This window comes from Psammomys obesus, unplaced genomic scaffold (assembly GCF_907164565.1).
Source record: "Psammomys obesus unplaced genomic scaffold, mPsaObe1.curated_primary_1811, whole genome shotgun sequence".
NCBI lineage: Eukaryota > Metazoa > Chordata > Mammalia > Rodentia > Muridae > Psammomys > Psammomys obesus.
Genome location: NW_026585691.1, coordinates 14,498,198 through 14,520,507, shown reverse-complemented (window position 1 = coordinate 14,520,507; position 22,310 = coordinate 14,498,198). Strand labels below are relative to the sequence as shown.

Here is a 22,310-nt window from a genome sequence, read left to right as displayed (position 1 = left end):
AGTGGCTCAGTGGCTCAGTGGCTCAGTGGCTCAGTGGCTCAGTGGCTTAGTGGCTTAGTGGTAGAGTACTCGCTGACCGTGTGTGAGGCTCTGGGCTCTACTCCTCAGCACTTAAAAAAGGGGGAAAAAGAAAAGGCTGTTTTACTCTTTCTTTTTGTCCTTCCTTTTTTTCTTTCTTCTTTTCTTCTTTTTATCTTTTTTTCTAAGACAAGGTTTCACTGTTCTCCTTTACTGGCCTGGAACTTATTATGTAGATCAGGCTGGCCCTAAACTTATGGAGCTCTGCCTGTCTTTCTTTCCTGAGTGCAGAAATTAAAAATATGTGATACCATGCCTGGCTCAGATGCTATGACCACTGAGGCCAGAAGAGGACGTTGGATTCCTTGGACCTGGAGACAGGCGATTGTGTGCCACTGTGTGGGTGCAGGGAACAGCCTGGGTCACCTGGAAGTGCAGAAGTCACCCTACAGTATCACGAAAGTTAAAGTACAAATTTTCTTTTATTAGTATCATTTAAACTTACCAAAGTAGATACCCAGAGATAAGGAATTGTACTACACTGACACGAAACATCTCAGCCTCCATAACTTGCTGAACTTTTTCTTTGTAAATTTCTTCTGAAAAAAAAATTTTTTTTAACTTTAATTAGACTGAAATAGTTGTGTTTGGAAGGCTGGTGCTAGGACTTAACTGACAGCATTTCAGGACACATCATCTGTGAGGTGGTCTTCAGAAAGAGAGTGGCAGCAGACCTCACCAGACTTCATTCAGTTTCCTCTTCCAGGCCCAGGCACAATTTACGGGAAATAAGAGGCCGAAGAAACATTTACGGGTAGCCAATTCTAGGCTCATGATGAATGAGTGGAACTGGTGTTACACCTTCAGGAACAAGATTTTAAGATTCACGGTGAGGTTGACACTACTATGGTTTGGAGCAGAGAATATGCTTTTCAGACTCATTTCTTTCTTTGGTAATAAATAGTGAGGTCCCTAATGCACTGTGCAGCCTTGATATTCAAAGTGGGTTTCCACAGACTCAAAGGTATAGTGCTAGTTAACAGTTGGCTGAGTAGATCACAAAGTGTTTGCCAACTTCTGATGCCATTCCGGTTTGTTCTCCCCAGGCAGAAGCAGAGGAAGATTGTCATTCTGATGATGTCAGAGTGGGTGAAGATGAAAATGACAGTCCTGCTGAGAAAGACCTGCAGGCATGTGTCTTCAGTTCTGTATTGAATTCTTGTCCTGTGTAGGAATTGGTCACAATTGGGAGCATATGTTGGCTCTTATTTGTATGGAATTTAGCTGGACTTTCATATTCTTTTGTTTGTTTATTTGTTTACTTTGTTTTTGTTTTTGAGACATAGCCCTGGTTGTCTTAGAACTCTCTCTGTAGACCAGGCAGGCCTTGAACCTGGATCTGCCTACCTCTGCCTCCTAAGTGCTGGGATTAAAGGTGTGCACTACTGCCTCGCTTGGACTTTGATATACTTTATAACATACTTAAACCACATTTTTTTCTATAAAAATAGATATCAATAGCTTCAGCTGTGGAGTTCAATATGTAGTGTAAAAGTTTTTACATTGCATCTATTTACTGGTATGTACATGTATGTGTACATGTGCCTGTGTGTGACAGTGCCTGTGGGGAGGTCAGAGGACAGTTTGTGGGAGTCATTTCTTTTCTTCCACCTCATGGTCTCAGGGATAGAGCTTGGGTCATAGGGCAGCAACCACTTTTACCCATGGGACTGTTGCTTTGGTCGCCAGAATGTAGGTTTAAAGTATTCAAACTGATAAGTAAACGTGACTCAAAAGTCACAACTATTAATGAACAAGTTTGATGTTTGGTCACTTCCATGTTTAAAGCCTGTTTATAACAAAAAGTACCATGGAGTTGAAAGAAATAGCTAGAATAACTGCTTGCCATGTGAGCAGAAGGTTAGAGTCCTCAGTGTATAAATTAGAGGAACACAAGACAGGTGAACGGACAGTTAATGGAAAAATATAAATGGCTGTTAAATATTTGAAGAGGTAATAAGCCTCATTAATAATTTAACCATAACTCAATGAATTAATAATTTATTGAATAATGTCCATTCTTGTCTGTACTGTGAAAACACACATTACATTTTAGGTTATAAATGACCATTATTTTTCTGGAGGGTACACAGCAATGTGGATAAAACTTAAAAGTGTGCATTCCCTTTTGATATAGCAGTTCTCCAAGAAATTAAATCTAAGGAAATAACAGGGAAAATGAGTAAATTTACATGTTCAGAGATGTTTATCATAACATTACTTATATGGGAAAGTATCACATAACCTAAATCATTTTTCTAAGAAATGATGGAACCATACAGTGAAATACACTATAGCCATTTTTGAGGATGAGATAAATCATATATGTATTAAACTAAAAAATTAATGTAATTAAGCTAATTATTGAACTTATAAGCTTTACAGTACTTTTTTATTTGGTACGTGTCATGCAGTAGGTGTGAATGCAGCTAAAGATTGTACAGGTCAGGCATGAATGTAGACATGTTAGAAGAGTGTGGACAACAAAACACTCTACAGACTGTTTTTAGAATGTTGATAATAACGTAAGTTATTTAAAATGTCCAGAAATAATACACATGATTCTGCTAGCATTGGTGCTCTTCTGCAGGAGAGCTATGTCAGCTTGAGTTCCTTGGGAGGAAAGCAGAGAAGTAGAGATCATTCTTCAGGATGCTTTTTGAAAAACACAGCTCGGGTCAAGGCCTTGGGAGGGAGAGTGGGAAAGAGAGACAGAGAGGAAGAAGCCTAGCTGCCGCAGTCTTAATAGACTGAGCTGGCCCCGTGGGGGTTCTCAGATGGTCTGCCCGCCCCGAGAGCCAGGTCCTTGAGTGGGGAGCCAGAAGGCAGTGTGATACTGCTGAGGCATTATCCAGGTGGGGGTGCCTCGGCTGTTTTCAGAAGTTGGAGTAAAGACACTTTCTTTCTAAAAGCAGTCCACCACATAGGGGGCATGACTTTTTCCATGTTTTATATTTAACTGATCTGTGTTTAAAACAATATCCGTTTTTGAATTATAGAATGTTTATTAAAAGAGAGGCATTTGGGCTGCCCTGTAGACCTTTTTCGTAGCTTTGTAATATCTACCTGATGTGCATTGTTAACAATTTCTCAGGAACGTATAAATTCAGCCCCTAAGTCGGGTTATATTTTCAATTCTAATTAAAATGTAGTTCTCTTGTATTTTTAGTCTTTTTACTGTGTAGACAGTCTCAACTTTTGGTTGATGTTTATTCTTTAAACTTTTAAGCAGAAAATAATTTTTTTGTTTGGTTGGTTTTTTTTTTCTCTGTGTAGCCCTGGCTGTCCTGGAACTTACTCTGTAGACCAGGCTGGCCCCGAACTCGGATATCTGCCTACCTTAGAAAATGACTTTTTAAAGTATGTTTATCAGGTATTGGTTTAAGAGAGGGTGTGGGGAGACTGTTTTCTGTCTTAGAATTGCAAGAGTGCACACTGAAAGAGATGTCGGACATATTGGTGAGTCACTCCAGAGTTGCATTGCCCTCTTCTGATGGGTCCTCAAACACTCTCTTGTGACAGGCACAGCTCCAGATGTTCAGAGCTCAGTGGATGTTTGAACTTACCCCAGGTGTAGGTTCCAGTAATTCAGAAACCCGGCCCTGCAGAGCAGGAAGAGGCTCCATCCTGAAAGCAGCTGCAGACACCAAAGGAAGGCAGGAACTGGCAAAGGAGGAAAAGTTAAGTGCTGAAATGCTCTAGCAAATCAACTTAGCTCTTGTTTGGGTCACATAGTGATTTTCACTAGCATGAATCAACTCTGATGACAGACACGTGGTTTGTAAAGTAAAGTAATGTTTTTCTGATGTGAAAAAATTTTGAATGACAAGTATTCCTGTTTACCTAAGTGTTTGGGGGCATATTATTACTGTGGCTTTGTTGTGATATAATGAGAAATGTTCCCCATAGTCTCCAGCATTTGGGTGCTTGGTCCCTCGCTGGTGACATGGTGTGGGGAGACTTAGGAAGGGTGTTATTGGAGGAAGTATGTCACTGGAGGTGGGCTTTGAGACTTTAAAGAGCCAGGCCATTTCAAGTGTGCTCCATGCTTGCTGTTAAAGATACAAGCCCTCAGTCTCTTGCTCTTTCAGCATCCTTTGTGAACTCCCAAACCTGAAACCGTGAGCCCAAATAAACTCCTTGTTTTACAAGTTTTCTCGGTCATGACATTTTACCACAGTAACTAACACAGGCTTAGTTTCCTTTTGCCTGCCATCTTCATGTGATGTTTGTCATTTGTTACCTCTCAAGTCTCACCTAGGCTAAAAAAATGGCTATCTGGAATGTACAGCAGGCGTCCTAAAGGCAGAGGTAAATGTTCTTGCCTTTTCCAAGGATTTTTTTTTCTTTGAGACAGGTTCTCATTCTATAGTGTAGATGACCTGGAGCTCACTGTGGATGCCAGTGTGGCCGAGAACTTACCGTGATTTCCCTGCCCCCACGTCCTTATGCTTTTTGCCGCCTGACTCATGACTGGGCCCCTGGCTTTTTGGGAGCTTTAATTGGGCTTTTTTTTTTTTCCTTACATTTTAAGCTAAACATGGTTTCATGTTGTATCAATCATTGCCTTATTCTGGAAAGTTTGTAGTGTTCATGCTGGAAGTTCTCCCCATGCTAGCTGCTTGCCCTACTGCTTCCATTTCTTGTTTCTGTCTTCCTCATGCATGGGGTCCGTTGTCATCACACCCTAGCGGGTGCTTCCCAGAGTATGAGTCCTTTTATGTCATACACACAGAAGAGCCACCTAGGAGCCCAAGATTTATATAGTTTCCCTGAAGTTTTACAGTTTTGCATTTTGCTTTTGAATTCATAATTCATTTTGAGCTATTTTTATGTAAGCTGTGGGACTTAGGCCAAAATCGATTATTTTGCTTTGGATGTACAGCTTCTATGGTATCATTTGAGGATGCTATCTTTATACTACAAGTTTACTTTTTTTTATTTACTTATTTTTGTATAGGGTTTCATGAAACCCAGGCTACCCTCATATAAGGATGACTTTTAACTCCGGATCCTGTCGCCTCTGCCTCTCAGGTGCTTGGATTGTGGCCTTGTGCCACCACACCTGGTTTGTCCACTTGCCATACAGATTTTCAGAGTTTGGCTTTTTTTTCTTCTTCTTATTTCACAGGCTCGAGAACTCTTTCTGAAAGCAGTAGAAGAAGAACAAAATGGAGCTCTCTATGAAGGTAAACACTCCGCTTCTGAATTGCAGCTCTTTGTTAGCAATCAGTATTTTTTTGCACTGGAATTTATTTGGTATAGGACATTCTCCTTCTACTTGAAATTATTTTTTAAGTAGTGCATGCCTGAGGCTGGAAGTTCCTTGCAGGTTTGAGGCCAGCCCGGTCTATATAATGAGATCCAGGCCAGCCAGGGTTACACAGTAAAGACCCCCTTCTCACAAATTAATTAATTAATTAAAATGAATAATCTGTATATAACTCGTTTATAAAATATGTTGCAGGGCAATATCACGTTTGTAGGATGAGTAAGATACATCTTTTCTATTTAATTTTGTATTAGTTATTCATTAATAAAATAAAGATCATATTGTGTTCTTTTCATGTGTGAAAATATTTCAGATGCATGAGAGATAAAAGATGAAATCAGAGAACACATAGGTCTTTTTTCTAACCCTGACTTTAGTTTTACCAAACGCAGATGCTTCAACTTCTGTCTCTGTAAACCCAAAATGCGTTAGTGAAATGGGGAGGTGGCCCAGTGGTGGAGTCCTTGCCTGCCCTGTGCATGACCTAGGTTCTGCCTCCAGCAAGGAGTGGAGGAGATAATGTACACATAAACACAGTGATTGCACTACTTAAGTCTATAGTAAGTTTTTTTTTTTTTTTTTTTTTTTTTGGTAGCAGTTATAGTAATTGAAATGTTTGAAAGGCATGAAAAAAAATGTTTGAGATTAAGTCCTTTGAAACGACATGGAAAATATCATCATTTGAAGTTACTGTACTTATTTGGAACTTTCTTCTACTGGTGTTTTTAATTCACATTTTAAGTGTCTCTGGTCAAGTCTCTTGTGTCAGTCTATATTAGTGTGTGAGGTTCCCACCTGCACTTACGGTATGGTCCTAGACTCAGGATGTGGAAACATGAAAGAATATAGCAAATTGGCTGGGTGGTGGTGGTGCACACCTTTAATCCTAGCACTCTGGAGGCAGAGGCAGGTAGGTGGATCTCTGATTTTGAGGTCAGCCTGGTCAACAGGGTGAGCTGCAGGACAGCCAGGGTTACACAGAGAAAAAAACAAAAAAGAATATAACAAACTGAATGAACTTGACAAAACAAAAAAGAATATAACAAACTGAAAGAACTTCATCCCAAAGAAAAAAAGCTTAATAGCTTCTACAGCCCCAGATTCCAGTTGGGAGAGATGGACTAAGTGTCACAGCTATAAACCACTTACCCATAGAGTTATGAAAAGCAGGATTTAAGCTGGACATAGTACTGCATACTTGTAATCCCAGCCCTTGGGGGCTGAGGCAGGAAGATCACCACAAGTTTGAGGCTAGTATCAGCTACATACCTAGTACCAGGCCATAGTGAGTACTATATAATGAAGACAAGGAAACAAGATCCTATCTCAAAGAAAACCAAACAAAACTAACAATTTTTAGGTCTAGAAGATGGCTCAGTGGTGCTGCTCACAGCTTCCTGTCACTCCAGCTCCAGGGCACCCAACACCCTCTTCTGTCCTCCATGGGCACCTACACATAAATAAAATAAAAATAAACTGTGGGAAAGCCCAGGAGGCCTCAGCCCTACACAAAAAACTACAGGAAACACAAAAAATTCTGAGAGCAGAAGAAAAAGTCCTCCCGGGGAAGACCGCAGCACTTGGTTATCCAATACCAAGTGGTCAGACCTGAGAACATACACAAGTATCAGTGTGCATACTGAGCAAGTTATATTTAGGAATATATATATGTATCTACATGCACATATATGCATGTAACAGCAATTAATTAAAAAAGGGAATTTGAAACAGAGCAAGAAGGGATACATAGGAGGGTTTGGAAGGAAGAAATGTTGTGATTATGTTTATAATCCAAGAAAAGAAATAATGTTAAAAAGTAGAAATAAAAAAAATAAAAGCAATAATATTTAAAGTTTATTTGGCTGAATCAGGGCATACTGGGCCAAAGGAAGTTGGATTTGAAGGATGAATACACATCTCTTGATCATATCCAGCATTTTATTTTCTTCAACTCCATGACACAAGGAAAAATTCATTCACAAGTAATTATTTTGGGCTATAACAATTGTGTTTTTTGAAGCCCCACAAAAACCTAATCACATCTCATGAGTCATAGAGGGTGAGAAAAAATATGGGACTCGTGAAAAGATAGGAGTGGTGCACACCTGTAGTCTTAGGACTCTGGAGGCAGAGGTAGGTGGATCTGAGTTCAAGGCCAGCCTGGTCTACAGAGCAAATTCCAGGACAGCCAGGGTTACACAGAGAAACCGTCTCGAAAAACCAACCTGCCAAAAACAAACAAACAAAAAGCCCAAAACAGCAACAAACAAAACCCCACATCTTAAGTCCCTGTACTTGTTAGCTCTGTATGCTACTGTTGCATGTTTGAAATACTCAGCTGTTCATAAAGAAGTCTACCAACCATAGTTAAGGGCAATCAAAGTGACAGAAATGAGTGGCCATAGCTAATTTAGCTTTCTCTTCTTTTAGCCATCAAGTTCTACCGTAGGGCTATGCAGCTTGTACCTGATATTGAGTTCAAGATTACTTATACCCGGGCTCCAGATGGTGATGGCGTTGGAAACAGCTAGTGCGTATAAAATTTGACAGACAGTAATGCGTAAAGTCTATAAGTTAAGCACTTTTGCCATTTTGCCTCTTAACCTGCCAAGAAGGTGGTCCTATTCTGTTACTGTAGTGTTTAGTGTGTCCGTATTTATATGTACTTATTTAATTAGAGAAATTTTAAGATTTACATTTTAAGTAGATGAAAGTTTGTAAAATTAAATTGATGATTATTAAGAGTAAATTGAAGATATATTTCAAATCTCTTCGAAGTGGAAAGTACTAAAATGTGGTTAGGCTAGTTGACAAATAATGGCAGTAATGCTTGAAGTTGAGAGGGGGATATGGAACTTCATTATGCTAGTCTCTGTGTGTTTCAGTCTTTGACATTTCAGAGAAGGCATCTTGTTAGGAAAATGATTTCCTTCTCCTGATGTATCTAGAATGAGCATTTCCTGACCTCTATAACAGCATTGCCTAAAAGCATAAGCATTGGGAGAAATCATGTTTCACCATACCTGACAGCATTTCCACCAGAGTCATGATCGTTTAAACTGAAAAAAGACTGAGGGTATTACAAAGCCAAAGCTTTTTTTCTTTTTCAAGACAGTTATAAAATTGTTTTGACCTAACTTTTCCCCAAAGCCCATCTTGATGGCATGAACAAGAAGGGTGTTTGTGCCCCAGAGGAAATGCAGGTTTAAAATGGGCGCTGCAGGGCCAGGGCTAGGGCTCGGTTAGTAGAGGGCTTGCCTAGCATGTGCAAAGCCCAGGGTTTGAGGGTAAAGTGCGTGTGATGGCACACACCTCTGATTCCAGCACTTGGGAGGTGGACACAGAAGAATCAGTTTGGCGTCCTTGTATGTATTGAGAGACAGCCTGAGCTGTCTCATTAAGCGGTGGGTAACCATTACATACATTTTGGCTAAGGAGTTATTCACTACTGTATTTTTTGCTGTCATGAAATAATTAACTTGCATTTTTCAGATTTTTCAGTATGTATGCTTATTGCCTATGTTTCTAATATTTTTAGGTTAGCATACAAAATGATAGGCTTCCTTTCGGGGGGGGGGTGTCTGTGTGTGTATTGTAATAAGACTGTTCTTTTTGTTCATTTTTCCTCCTCCTTCTTGCCGCCTCTCTTCCTTCTCCCAGCACCAGTGTTTCTTAGCACAGAAAAATCAACTTTTAAGAATTGGATAAGCCATATTATAACCATCCAGTGAAGTCAGTATTGCCTATTTAAACTTTTTAGCTCTACTGTTCACCACATTAGCATGAAGTAGTTCATACTCAGATGAATCATTTGGGCTCAGTTACCTAGACATGGATATTAGCCAGTTTTACAAGTTTGTGCTAGGCACTTTTCAGAAAAAATGTATTTGTTCATAGAAACCCAGATGTTATGGGAGCTGTGTACAGAATCAGTCAAATTTATATTGCCAGATCTGTCAAGTTTGTATTAGATCTGCTGGGCTTGTGTTACCAGATCTGAGGTTCTCGTGACAGTTTTCACTCCTGTTCAAGTCTTTGCATGTTTGCTTTTATTTGGTATGGTTTTTGTTGTTTTGGGAACTTATCTTTTTGTTTGTTTGTTTGTTTGTTTGTTTGTTCGTTGACACAGGGTTTCTCTGTATCCCTGGCTGTCCTGGAACTCTCACTGTAGATCAGGCTGGCTTCAAACTCAGAGATCAGCCTGCCTCTGTCTTGAGTGCTGGGATTAAAGGTGTGTGCCCCCACTGCCTGGCTGAAGGTTTGGTAGATGAGCCATTGAATTTATCTAGGCCCAACCATATCTATTTTCTGTATTATGAAATGTTCTTCCTGTTTTCTTAACTCTGTCCTCATGCAAGTCTTTTTGTAACTTTGATCAACTTTCAGGTTAACTTCCTCAAAAATGGAAAGCAGAAAGAACTTTGTAACTACTCACCTGTAAATATTGGTAGATGATTGGTGGATCTTAAGCTTTCTCAAATTTGATATTTTACTCTTTAGAGTAGGGTGGCAAATTAAGGCAGTTTCTATTAGAAAACTTAGAAACTCATATGGCATCTGTATATATAATTTTTTCATACAGTCAGAAGTGATTAGATCACTAAATAGAGGCTGGAGAGATGGCTCAGTGGTAAAGAGCACTGGCTGTTCTATCGGAGGACCTGGGTTCAATTCCCAGGACCCATGTGGCAGCTCAAAACTGTAACACCAGTTCCAGGGGACCTGATGCCGCCTTCTGGTCTCCGAGGGCTCTGTGTAGTGCACAGACTCATACAGACAAGCACCCCTTCAAGAAGAAAAAAAATTCACTAAAGAACTTATGAAAATTTTTCAAATCACTTATTTTTTTCACTAACTCATAAAATCTTTACAATTAAATTAATTAAATCTCAGCATCTGAACCTAAAAATCTTAATTCTTTGGATAATTACCAAAATGTTTGATTGAAAAACTTGGTATGCTACTTTGCAACAAGGCAGGGTATACATTAGCACATCTTTTAAAAGTAGTTAGAAAGTTGGTTTTTTAAATGTCTTTCTAAAGCAGTTTTGAAGGTGCTATGAAAACACAGTTTTTAACCTGTATGCTCATACACCCTGAGGCGTTCAGTTTACTTTCTCCCTCTTTGTTCCAGCATTGAAGACAACGATGACGACAGCAAGGTGGCAGATCTCCTGTCAGACTTCCAGCAGCAGCTCACACTTCAGGAGTCTGTGCTCAAGCTGTGTCAGCCTGAGCTGGAGACCAGTCAGACTCACATCTCAGGTGTGGCTTCTTTGTTGTGTTCACTCAGAAGCACTGGTGCTTGGCATGAAGGTGGATAATTAATGCCCCAGTTCCAGATTCAATGGCAGGCTAATTATAATAGAAATAACTACAGATATAAATCTCTGCTTTTCAGAATCTGAAACAGCAGGTCTGCTAATTCAGGTGTTCGGGATGCCGTGCTCTTTTCAGGGAAGCCCACTGGGAACTGGAGGGACACTGGTGTCACTGAGCACGTCAGCCACAGTATGCAGTGCCCTGAGAAGACTAAGTCTTCACAGGTTCACGTGTCCATCTGTGAATACTGCTTGTTTATGGGAAGACTGTTCACAGTATTCTCAACTAAAAATAGCTTTCGTGTTAAACACATGAACGACATTATTTTTCACATTTATTTTAAACTGTCCTGGTGATAAAATAATTATACAGGGGAAAATGGTACCTTGGGTGGCATCAAATCTATGCCAAGAAGTGAAGATTCCCATGTGCTGGTAAAGGAGCCATTGTTTACTGCTGGTAATTAGTACGCTCAGCCTGTGTGTTTGAGCCTGCGAGGCTGTGATTTCTAGGCTTTGCAGATGCACAAATGCACTAAGAATAAGGGAGTCACTGACGATGGTCTTCTGTTGCAGTTTTGCCTATGGAGGTCCTGATGTACATCTTCCGATGGGTGGTATCAAGCGACTTGGATCTCAGATCGTTAGAGCAGTTGTCACTTGTGTGCAGAGGATTCTATATCTGTGCCAGGTACTTGCTTTAGAAACGATTCAGGCGATGAAGAAGGTAATGATGGCCTTCTGTCAATTTTGATCCAAAACAAAACAAAACAAAAACGAACAACCAAAAAAAAACCTTGATGTTCAGAGTGAAAGCTAAAACAGAAAATTGTAAAACTTAATGTGATTTTTCTCAAATCGCAGCATTTAAAGGTCAGAATGTGCTAGATCCCCAGGGTCTAGCTCTGTGAAGCAGGTTCAGTCACACTGGCTGCTTCACAGCTCCCACTGGAGTCCAGTTGATGAGGAAGAAATACAATGTCTGTATAATGGCTCTAAACCCATTAGGGGTTGATGATTTAAATTTAATTTACTGGAATTTTGCTTTGACCCCTTAGGTAACTATTGTATACTTTAAAAGGGGGCCAGTGTGAAGAGTAATCATAGCTCAATGTGTAAACATTTGCATCTGATCCTCCATAGGTTTCTTATATAAAAACATATACTTACTTCTTAGCATCTAGAATTTTTTTATGACTGTAGTTCTTAGAATTCAAATACATTATTTAAAAAAATTTCCTAATTTAGAATTAGTAGATTCCATTTAGAATCTACTATTTTGTATAAACTATTTGAATTATTCAAAGCCTGGGTTTTTGATAATTCTCTTTTAGTCTGTTGCACAAATATCCATCAAACACTTACTGGATTGCTGCCAATCCTTTGAAATTGGTGACTATATTAGTATTATTCTGTTAATTATACATGGGAGGAAATGACAGTTTGATAAAGAAAGCAAAATTTCAGAAATGAAACTTACTATATCACCATAAAATGAATAATTGTTAAAAGAAGAAAATTTGGGGCTGGAGAAATGGCTTAGTGGTTCAGAACACTTGCGGCTCTTTCTTTTGAGAACTTTGTTTACTCTCTTGCCCAAATTTTTGATTAGTTTACGTGATGTTTAATCTTTTGAGTTGTTTCTATATTCTAAATACTAATTCTTTTGTCAGATTATAACAAATAAAGCTTATAAAAATATTATAAAAAATAACTGGTGAAGAATTTTTTTTTCTGTTCTATAGGCTGCATCTTTACTTGAATGATGGTGTTCTTTGTTTAGTTCCATTATGCCAAATTTACCAATTGTTGGTCTTTTTTTAAAATAACATTATATATATATATATATATATATATATATATATATTTTTTTTTTTTTTTTTTTAATTTCATGTGCATTGGTATTTTGCCTGCATGTCTGTTTCTGTGTGATGATGTCAGATTCCTTGAAACTGGAGTTACAGAAAGTTGTGAGCTGCCGTGTGGGTGCTGGGAATTGAATGTGGATCTGTTAACGTAACTTTTATTTGCCTGTGGTGACTGTTGTCTTGGAAGCTTACTGCCTGCATCTGCTAACCTAGGCCTAGTCCTGGAAGCTTCTAGCCTCCATACAATCTAATCTAGGCCTAGAATGTTTTCAGCCTCTGAGACTTACTCCTGAATAAGCTTACCCTTTCTAGTTCTTTCTGAACTCCAGCTGGCTGGTTCAACTCAACTGTTCTGGCTCAAGCTTCTCTCTAAGCTGACTGATTCACTCTGGCTTCTCTCAGTTTTTCACTGAATAGCTCTGCTTAGCCTCATACTAACTCTAGCAATCTGTTCTAATCTTCGGGCTCCTTCTCATTCTCTGGCTCATTCTGTCTTCACCTGTGTTTAACCTGTTCTCTCCAGCTTCTCTCTGTAAAACTCTCTGGGTTAAAGACCGCCTCTGAATTCCACAAACTCAACTCCACTACACTGCCTCTCAATTCACTGACCCAACCTAACTCTTGAACAGCACTGACTAGAACTCAGAGGTCTGCGTGCCTCTGTCTCCTGAGTGCTGGGATTAAAGGCATGTTCCACCACGCTTAAACCTAAGCTTTTCTTTACCTGAATCTTGCTCTATTCCAAGCCCTGAACTGGGAGATCTGCTTGCTTCTATCTCCTGGGATTAAAGGTGTGTCTGTATTGCAGCTAGATCCCATAGACCTTGAAGGTCTTTGGATGTGCTTTCTAGCCTATAGCAGCCATGTTCTGAATTAAAATTCCTCTACATGGGTCCTCTGGAAGAGTAGCTGGTGCTTTTAACTGCTGAGCCTTCTCTCTATACCTTAATTGTTGGTCTTAGTCCTTGCACTGTGCTGGTCATATTCAAAAAGTCCTTTCCTATGTCTATAAGTTGAAGTACATTCCATACTTTCTCTTCTATCAGATCCAGGGTATCAGATCTTCCTTGATTGAAGTCCTTGATCTCTTTGGAGTTGAGTTTTGTACAGGGTGAGAAATAAGGGTATAGCTTCATTCTTCTACATGTAGCTATCCAGTTTGACTAGCAGCCTCTGTTGAAGACCTGTCTTTTATCCAGGATTTAAAAATATTTTGAGCTGTATCAAAACCATGACTAAATTTAATACAGCTTTTCATTTACTTTTCTGCATTTATATGGGGTGTGTGTGTGTGTGTGTGTGTGTGTGTGTGTGTGTGTTGAGAGAGAGAGAGCAGCACACTGTGTCCACGCATTCACAGGCCTGAAGTTGAATAAGGAGTCTTGCTCCATCATTTTCCACCTTATATATTGAGAACATAAAGCTTGCTGTGGACCTCCTCTGTCTCTGCAGAGATGAGTGTGTCGGGTGTGTGTGTGCTAGCCGTGCCCACCTAGCATTTGTGTGGAGGCTAGAATCAACTCCAGACCTTTTAATTAAATGAGACACACACTTTACCAACCACTGAGCCACCTCCTCAGCCTCTCTTGTTTTTACAGTAAAAACTCTGTTGGTGCTATCTTTGAAATGTATTTTCAGTTATCCATTTCTCTTCTTCTGCTACTGTTTCGATTTAGCCACTGTTTCTTCTAGTCTCAGTAATTCAATGATATCCCTACAAGGTCTAGCTTCCACTTGGGGACCCATAGACCATTTTCTCTGTAAACTATCAGAGAGATTTTTTTTTTTAACCAACAGAAAAAAATATTGTGTGTTTATTGTTTATAGTGTGATGTTTTAAAATATATTTGCACTGTGGGATGCAGCTCACAACAGCTTGTAACTCTCGTTCTGAGATCTGATGCCCTCCTCTGTCTTCTGAGGGCACTGACATACACACACATACGCACACACACACACAAATAAAAGTAAATGCTTTAAAAATCCTTTTTCAAAAAGGTGTATACCCAGTAGTAGGATTACTAGATCATATGGTAATTACATTTTTGATGTCTTGTGGAGCCTCTGTACTATTCTCAGTAGTAGCTGTACTAGTATACGTTCTTACCCATAGATAGAGTCCCTTTCTCCCCGTAGTTGCTAACATTTGCCATTTTTCCGTTATTTCAGAATCTAACGAGAGTGAGGTGATAGTTCAACATGAGCTTTTAAAGCAATTTTTATTACATTATTTGTTTGTGTGTTTGTATGTGTGTGGGTGTACAGGTACCACAACATGGGTGGGGGTCAGAGGGCAACTTGCCAGACTCCATCCTCTGTCCAGGCATTCTGTCTTGTAGTTGGGAAGTTAATCCTCCTGTATTCAAGGTAATTATGAATATGGGAGGATTTAATGTTGTCATTGTGCTCGAGACCCTTTCCCACTCTCTGGTCTTCTTTTGTTCTGAGGTGGTTTTGCCTAGTAGTGTGTTTTTATTTCCTGCTTTTTATTTTTAGTGGATTTATTGTAGGTTTGTACTTGCATTTACCATGAAAGCTACAAATATCATCTTAAAAAGTTACCTTCAGCTGATAACAACTTATACATGCGTGTACACACACAGACAGACACACACACACCTCCACACTTTGATTGTACTCTCCCTATATTTGAATACTTCAAAAAAAAATTAAGACTTATTTCATGTGTGTTAATGTTTAGAGTACGTGCATATATGTGTCTAATGGCTGCAAAGGTCAGAAGAAGACCTTGGATTCTTTGGCACTGGAGTTATAGATAGTTGTGAGGTGCCATGGGGTACTGGAACTGAACCCAGGTCCTCCGCAAAAGCAGCAAGTGCTTTTAGCTCCTGTATTTGAATTCTTGATGTTATAGTTTACATTTTTATTTAAACTTGAGAAATTTGTATTATTTATTTTCTCTCCTCTTAGGAAAATCCTATTTTCTTTCATCTTAGGAAACTTCCTCTAGTATTTTACAGGTCTGATGGTGATAAACTTGAATTAGCTTTGTTTTTCTTAAAACATGTTTCTTTTCCTTGTATCTGAAGGGCGGTTCTGATGAGAACAGTACTGGTTGGCATTTTTGTTTGTTTCTAAGAGTTTGTTTGTTGGTTTGTTTTGGATTTTGAGGCCAGGTAGTACTGCCTAGGCTGGTACTATCTATGTGGCCTAGGCTGACCTCAAATGGAAAGCAATCCTGAGTCAGCCTCCCAAGTCCTACTACCACAAGCATGCACCTTAATTTATTAATTGTCTTTGCTAATGCATAAAAAGGTAAAATAAATTATTAATGATACTATAGAATGTATATATATAATATATGTATATTTTATATTGTATAATCAAATTAAACATACTTACTTCTGTTTTTGTACTAGGTAAGTACTCTTTATAAAAGTATATCTAGCACTTGTTATTTTGAGACTAGGTCTTGCTATGTAGTTTGGGATAGCCTTGAATTCAGTGGATAGCAAGGTTGTCCTCTAATCCAGAATGATGCCCCTCTCACGGCCCAAATGAAGCAAATAGTCAGCTGCTGTGGACAGCCTAAAGCACCCCCATATCCCACACCTGGGATTAAAACAAAAACACGTTTACATAAGTTTTTAAAGGAACCAAAACTCCCACTACATAGGACCTTCTACCTTCCTGGTGGACAGACACTGGTGAAGCTGGGACTGTATCAGCGGCTGCAATGCCAAGAGTCAGGGTGAAGGACACCCTCCCAAATTCCCTTGGGAAAAATGCACATGGGAGTCAAGCCTGAGGCAGTTGCCTCCTGATGATCTGAGAATGCTGAGTGGCTGTGAGGCCCACACAAGCCCAAGGCTTCTGCCAGCATCAGGGAACTGGCTGCTAGTCTCTGCCTATTCCTTAAAACAGTGTCTTGCAGGTGTTCAACAAATAATTGTTGAATTAAAAAGAAATACATAATAATAAAAATATTCATTTGCTTCTAGGGCTTAGCTTTTTACATTTATTGATGACCTGCTTTCTTTCCTAGAGACCCTGAAATATGGCGTCTGGCTTGCTTGAAAGTGTGGGGCAGAAGCTGCATCAAACTTGTCCCATACTCATCCTGGAGAGAGATGTTTTTAGAACGGCCTCGTGTTCGGTTTGATGGTAAGCTGGAACACAAGAACTCAGGAGAAATCATAATCTATAATGATAATTTTGAAAAAATACACAGTTTTCACCTTTTGTAATGAACGTAAGTTGCATATAAGCATAATTCAAAGAAACAACACTAAAAATAAAGCAGGATGTGTTTATATGATTATGGATAACATTTTCTTTATGTACTTTCAACATGATTTTCTTTTTTTGTAGGAGTGTACATCAGTAAAACCACATATATTCGCCAGGGAGAGCAGTCTCTCGATGGTTTCTATAGAGCCTGGCACCAAGTGGAATATTACAGGTACAACTGTTGTAAACTGAGTGAGTGGAAAATTCTCTCTCAAGTATCAGTCCCTGAGTTAATTTGGTCTGTTCTCTGTTGCTAAGGATTTATCCACAAAATGATCCTGAGTGTTTTTATCTAGTATTATGACAGCAACCGCACTCAAAAACCAAAAGGTTAAAATAAATTTTATAATCCCCTTCCAAGCCCTAGTAACACTCCTGAACCCTTTCTCTGTCCTGGTTATAACATATAAGGCTTTTTCCAGCCGTAGTGTTTACCACATGTGTATGAGAAGTAAGGAGAGTAGTGTTAGTCACTGTGTATTAATTATCGGGCTTCTGTTTTGTCGGACGTTAATTAGTGCCATAGGAAAACGCAGAACTTTAATAAAGGAGACAAATTTAATGTTTATTCAGTGAGTGAAATGAAAAGGTCACCAGATCCCCAAGGGGATTGTAGACTGCCTTAGTTCTCCTTTGTAGACTGACACTTTGTCCCGTTGTATTACCTGTCTTATCAATGCTTTGCTGATGGTATTTCAGTCTGGGTTTCACAGCTACGACTAAGTAAGTACCGCAAACGGAGCATGTTTTATATATATGTGTGTGGGTGTGTTTCTTCTATGTAGATACATAAGATTCTTTCCTGATGGCCATGTGATGATGTTGACAACCCCTGAGGAGCCTCCGTCCATTGTTCCCCGTTTAAGAACCAGGAACACCAGGTAGCGTTTTTACACAGCCTTCAGCCAGTCCACATTTTCAGGTTTAACCTAAGGCAGTGCTTCTCTGGCTTAATGATGTATGACTTAAAAAGCATCGGCTGGGGAAAACAGTCTCTAGAAGCCTCTCCCTATATAATTTGTGCAATAGGTTTGGGGCTTTGGAATTAAAGTTCATTCTCATGCTAGTAACTGTTTGCAGGCAAGTTGAGTAAGTGGTGTTGTTACTCAGTTTCCTGGATTGCTCAAATAAGTATGAGTGGTTGATTTAAGGTGTATTTATTATTTCTTAGAACGGATGCAATTCTGCTGGGTCATTATCGCTTGTCACAAGATGCAGACAATCAGACCAAAGTATTTGCTGTAATAACTAAGAAAAAAGAAGAGGTATGTATGCAGGGTGGAACTGGTGCTGTTGTTGGTGTCACAGCCCATTCATGCATGCATTCTCAGGAAACAGGATGCTCTGACGTTGCGTGTTGACCTGTGCCAGAAGAGCTGGAGTTTTATCTGAAACAGTGTGTTTGTCTTTCCAGAAAACTGTTCTAGGGCTCTTCCCATAGGAATGTGGTGCCAGGATCCCCAACACTTCACTGCCCTTGTCTCTGCTAACCAGGGCCCTGCTGATGCCTGGGTGGCTTGCACGGGCTGTTCTTTTGCCAGAAGACTTGCAGAGAGAGCATTTTATTGGAAAAAGGCTTCTCGCTTCTGTTTTTATGAAGAAAGAAAAAAAATGCCCAGCAAATATGATTACAAATACGTATCATAGTCTATGGTGCTCTAAATTCTTGACAGATTGAAGAACTAATATTTTCGCAACTTTCTTTAAATTGCTTTGTCTAGTCCTAGATAAAAGACATAGTGTATACCTGTCATATCTCTTGGGAGGTAACTGAAGCAAGTGCTTGTCTATTGTCCACACCTGTGGTATCCTTCTCTTGTCCTAGTGGCATGGAGTCATCCTGTGACCCCTGTCCCTAGCTTCCTTGCCTCCTTTAATAGAGGCCTGGAATGCTGTGGTACAACAGTGTGAGGAACTGAAGAGAATTCCTTTGATGATGACCATGAATTTCCTGATGTCAAAATTAATTTTGTTTGTTTGATTGTTTGTTTTGAGACAGAGTTTCTCTGTGTATCCTTGGATGTCCTGGATTTGCTTGTAGACCAGGCTGGCCTTGAACTCACAGAGATCTGCCTGCCTCTGCCTCCAAGTGCTGGTGTGTGCTACTGTGCTTGGCTAAAGTTTGTTTGTTTTTTCTAATACAAAGTACTTAGGAATTCCCATGTGGCATGTCAGTATCCTTTTATGATGAAACCAGACACAGAATTCACAATTTACAAAAGTATGATTAGAATGAATCTAGCACATCTGTTTATTCACGGACTATTTTATTGTTATTATAAAGCATGAGTTGTACTGCATGCTTTATATATAACCATATATATAAAAGATAAAGTCTTACTGTGTAACCCTGACTGGCCTGGAACTCACTGTGTAGACTAAGCAGTCCTCAAACTCTGTGATACCTGCCTGTTTTTGCCTAGTACTGGGATTAAAGGCTATGCCAGCATGCCTCACTCTATGCTTTCTTTGGTAACGTTCACCAATTTATCTCTTTCTTCCTTAAAAAAGTTGTTTTATTTTTAAAAATGTATTTGTTGTATATGTACGGATACCTCGAGTGCATATCCATGCACCGTGTGTGCCCGCTGTCCACAGAGGCTGGAAGAAGGCATTAACCCCCTAGAACTGGAGCAGCTGACAGTTGTGAACTGCTGCTGCGGAGACTCAAACCCAGGTCTGCTGCAAGAGTAGCCAGTGCACTGAGCTGCCAAGACATCCGTACAGTCCTTTAAAAAAAGTACTTTAAAGGAACCATGTCCTACTAGAAGGAAATGACTGGGTTAAGAGATAAAAAGTTCTATTTCTGAAACTGCTAGGTCATGTTAGCTCACTTGTTTAACTTCCCTAGATCCTCTTCAGCCATGTATTCAACACATGAAGTAACCACGACGGTGGGAAGCAAACCTGCATTTACTCACTGCTCTCTCAGAGCACTCACAGATTGGCATACTGTAGAGGGCCTGCGATATGCAACTATCTAGTAATTGGTCGTTGACTCTGATGTCATTCATCCCTATACACGGTTATCGTAGCTCAGGGATCTTTTCTCTTACAGAAGCCGCTTGACTATAAATACAGATATTTCCGTCGTGTTCCCGTGCAAGAAGCAGATCACAATTTTCACGTGGGGCTGCAGCTGTGTTCCAGTGGCCACCAGAGGTTCAACAAACTCATCTGGATCCACCATTCTTGTCACATTACTTACAAGTAAGTGAATGCCCTATAGAATGCCAAGATTAGGGGCTGGAGAGTTGGCTCTGTAGTTAAGGCCACTTGCTGATGTTCCAGAGGACCCAGGTTCTATTTTTAGCACCCATATGGCAGCTTATAACTGTCAAAACTCCAGTCCCAGGGGATCTGATGCTTTCTTCTGGCCTTTATAGGACACCCTATATGTGGTATATAGACATATGCAGGCAAAATAACTATATATACTTTTGAAAGAAAATTAAAAAAAGACTTTATATCTATCTTGAGAAGCTTGATAAGTTTGGAAGTCTTCAGTATCTTTTTACAAAGTAAAATCACAGTGTGAAAATACAATGAATCAAAAAGAAAAAAAGATGTAACGATTGAGCATGAGTGAGGAAGATGAGCCCTGGACATTGCTATCCAGCGTCAGTAAGAAAGGAAAGTGCAAAAGACCAACCATGAGTGAGAAAGAGGACTGCTCACACCCGCTCAGAAAAGAGGGGACATTTGGTCAGTAGAGCTGAGCTCTCTGCGGCCTGTACATGCATTGCTCATTCATTGACATACTGTAGGTACCTTTCAAATCTTTCAAAGGTTTTTTTTTTTTAAATGCAGATCACCCGTTAATATTTTCACTTTGTTTCTGTTGGTTGATTCTCAGGGATTATAGAATGATTTTTAAAATTATACTTACAAAAGTATGTTGTTAAAATGGTGCTCAATGTAATCAAAGCCAAATGTATTAGGTGGATAATTCCTGTGTATAACTCTTAATTCTGTGTTAAAGGGATTATTCCATATTAGGTAATTAATTAAGAGTATCAAAAAGGAGTAGTACAGAAGTAAGAAAAAGTTTAGAAGACAGCAGAGAAGGGAAATACCCAGTCACATGACTGCCAGTTAGCAGGTGGCAGCTTGAAAGGAGACTGGCATTTTGGGGCTCTCCATGCAGGCAGAATCCAGAGTTCTGAGAGGGAGGTTTTGAAGCAGGCTTCCATCGGTCTCCTCTGTGGTCTTGACCACACAGGGTTCTCCATCACATGGCTACCTTTTAAATGACGTCAGTGCTCATCTGGCAGTGTCTCCTTCACGTTGCAGTCTTTCCCTTCTTGATTCAGTCTGTGATCTGATGCAGATGTTTTCCGACTTCTCAGAGTAAGACCCATGAGAAGGAAGTCAATTAATGGTTGCCACAGTTTGTGCTTGCCCCAGCAGGAAGTGAGGATCGCTGTTGAGAAGGAAAGTACTTTAGAACAGGTGTTGATTGTAGCTGCTTGTGAGCACATCTTGTAATAGTCAAAGGCCACTTAATTTTTTGCTTTGGTTGATTTCTCCTCGGGAATATAGAACACAGTTGGTAGCATAATTAGCGGCCCCCTTCATGTGCACACGCTTAAATTTGCCATTGATCCAATACTAACCCATTTTTCTGTTGTAATGTAGGATTTCGTTTAACACAGTTTCACAAGGACTGCAGATTGTAGTCTTTACCAAGGGAATTCTCTTAGGAGTATACTGAAGGTCATCATGAAGAATAGCACATTATTCTAATTGCCAAGTTTAAGAAACAACCTACATTTCCAAAAGAATAAGCAAGTTATCAGTAGAGGTTATGTTATGCAGCCAATAAAAATGGTTTCTGAAGGAAGCTCTTGAATGTTTTGCAGTGTGCCTCCTGTATTCGGACTTGACTCAGCACACATCGTTCAGGGATCTCCTCACTGTGGTGCTTTTGTACTCTGTTTCCAGATCGACTGGTGAGACCGCCGTCAGTGCTTTTGAGATCGACAAGATGTACACCCCCTTGTTCTTCGCCAGAGTGAGGAGCTACACTGCGTTCTCAGAAAGGCCCCTGTAGAGCCTTGCCAGCCTGCCGCTGCTGCACGAGCAGAAGCATCGAGCGCCAGAATGCCTAAGTTATATGTACAGACACATACATGTATATATACACACATATATACACACATGGAGTTGGAACTTTCAGTTGTTGGAATTACTTTAAGAAGAATATAAATTATTTTTTTTATTTAAAGGGGTAGTTGATTCTTGGGGTCCTTTGTTTTGAAATTAGAAGTTGTTTAGCACATTTTGTTGTAGTAAACCTTGCTGTGGGTTAAATCATGTCTCAAGCAGGTCTCTGAGCAGATCTGTGCGCACACGGCCTTGTGCCGGAGCGCCCTCATCCTCATACATCAGGGAGCACACTGGATAGTATTCACTCCCGCATGACTAGTGTCTCTGCGTCAGACTCAAATGTGAAGCCTGCTCTGGATTTGTTTGAAACTGTTCAATAAAGGTCATAAATAAATGTTTCTCTCAAGGAAA

At 39.8% G+C, this 22,310-nt stretch overlaps 1 protein-coding gene across 2 annotated transcripts in view; it reads left to right on the top strand.

The window, feature by feature from the left end:
- The window catches only part of Fbxo9 (F-box protein 9), a 26,130-nt gene extending 3,820 nt beyond the window's left edge, over window positions 1-22,310 (top strand). For both annotated transcript variants that reach the window (XM_055598743.1, XM_055598747.1), the window contains exons 2-13: window positions 1,125-1,208; window positions 3,601-3,759; window positions 5,210-5,267; window positions 7,781-7,880; window positions 10,485-10,615; window positions 11,248-11,362; window positions 16,546-16,664; window positions 16,872-16,962; window positions 17,576-17,671; window positions 17,962-18,055; window positions 19,849-20,000; window positions 21,735-22,310. In XM_055598743.1, the coding sequence (XP_055454718.1) occupies window positions 1,125-1,208; window positions 3,601-3,759; window positions 5,210-5,267; window positions 7,781-7,880; window positions 10,485-10,615; window positions 11,248-11,362; window positions 16,546-16,664; window positions 16,872-16,962; window positions 17,576-17,671; window positions 17,962-18,055; window positions 19,849-20,000; window positions 21,735-21,843 (1,308 nt within the window). In that variant the 3' untranslated portion in view covers window positions 21,844-22,310. The remainder of the gene's footprint in view (window positions 1-1,124; window positions 1,209-3,600; window positions 3,760-5,209; window positions 5,268-7,780; window positions 7,881-10,484; window positions 10,616-11,247; window positions 11,363-16,545; window positions 16,665-16,871; window positions 16,963-17,575; window positions 17,672-17,961; window positions 18,056-19,848; window positions 20,001-21,734) is intronic.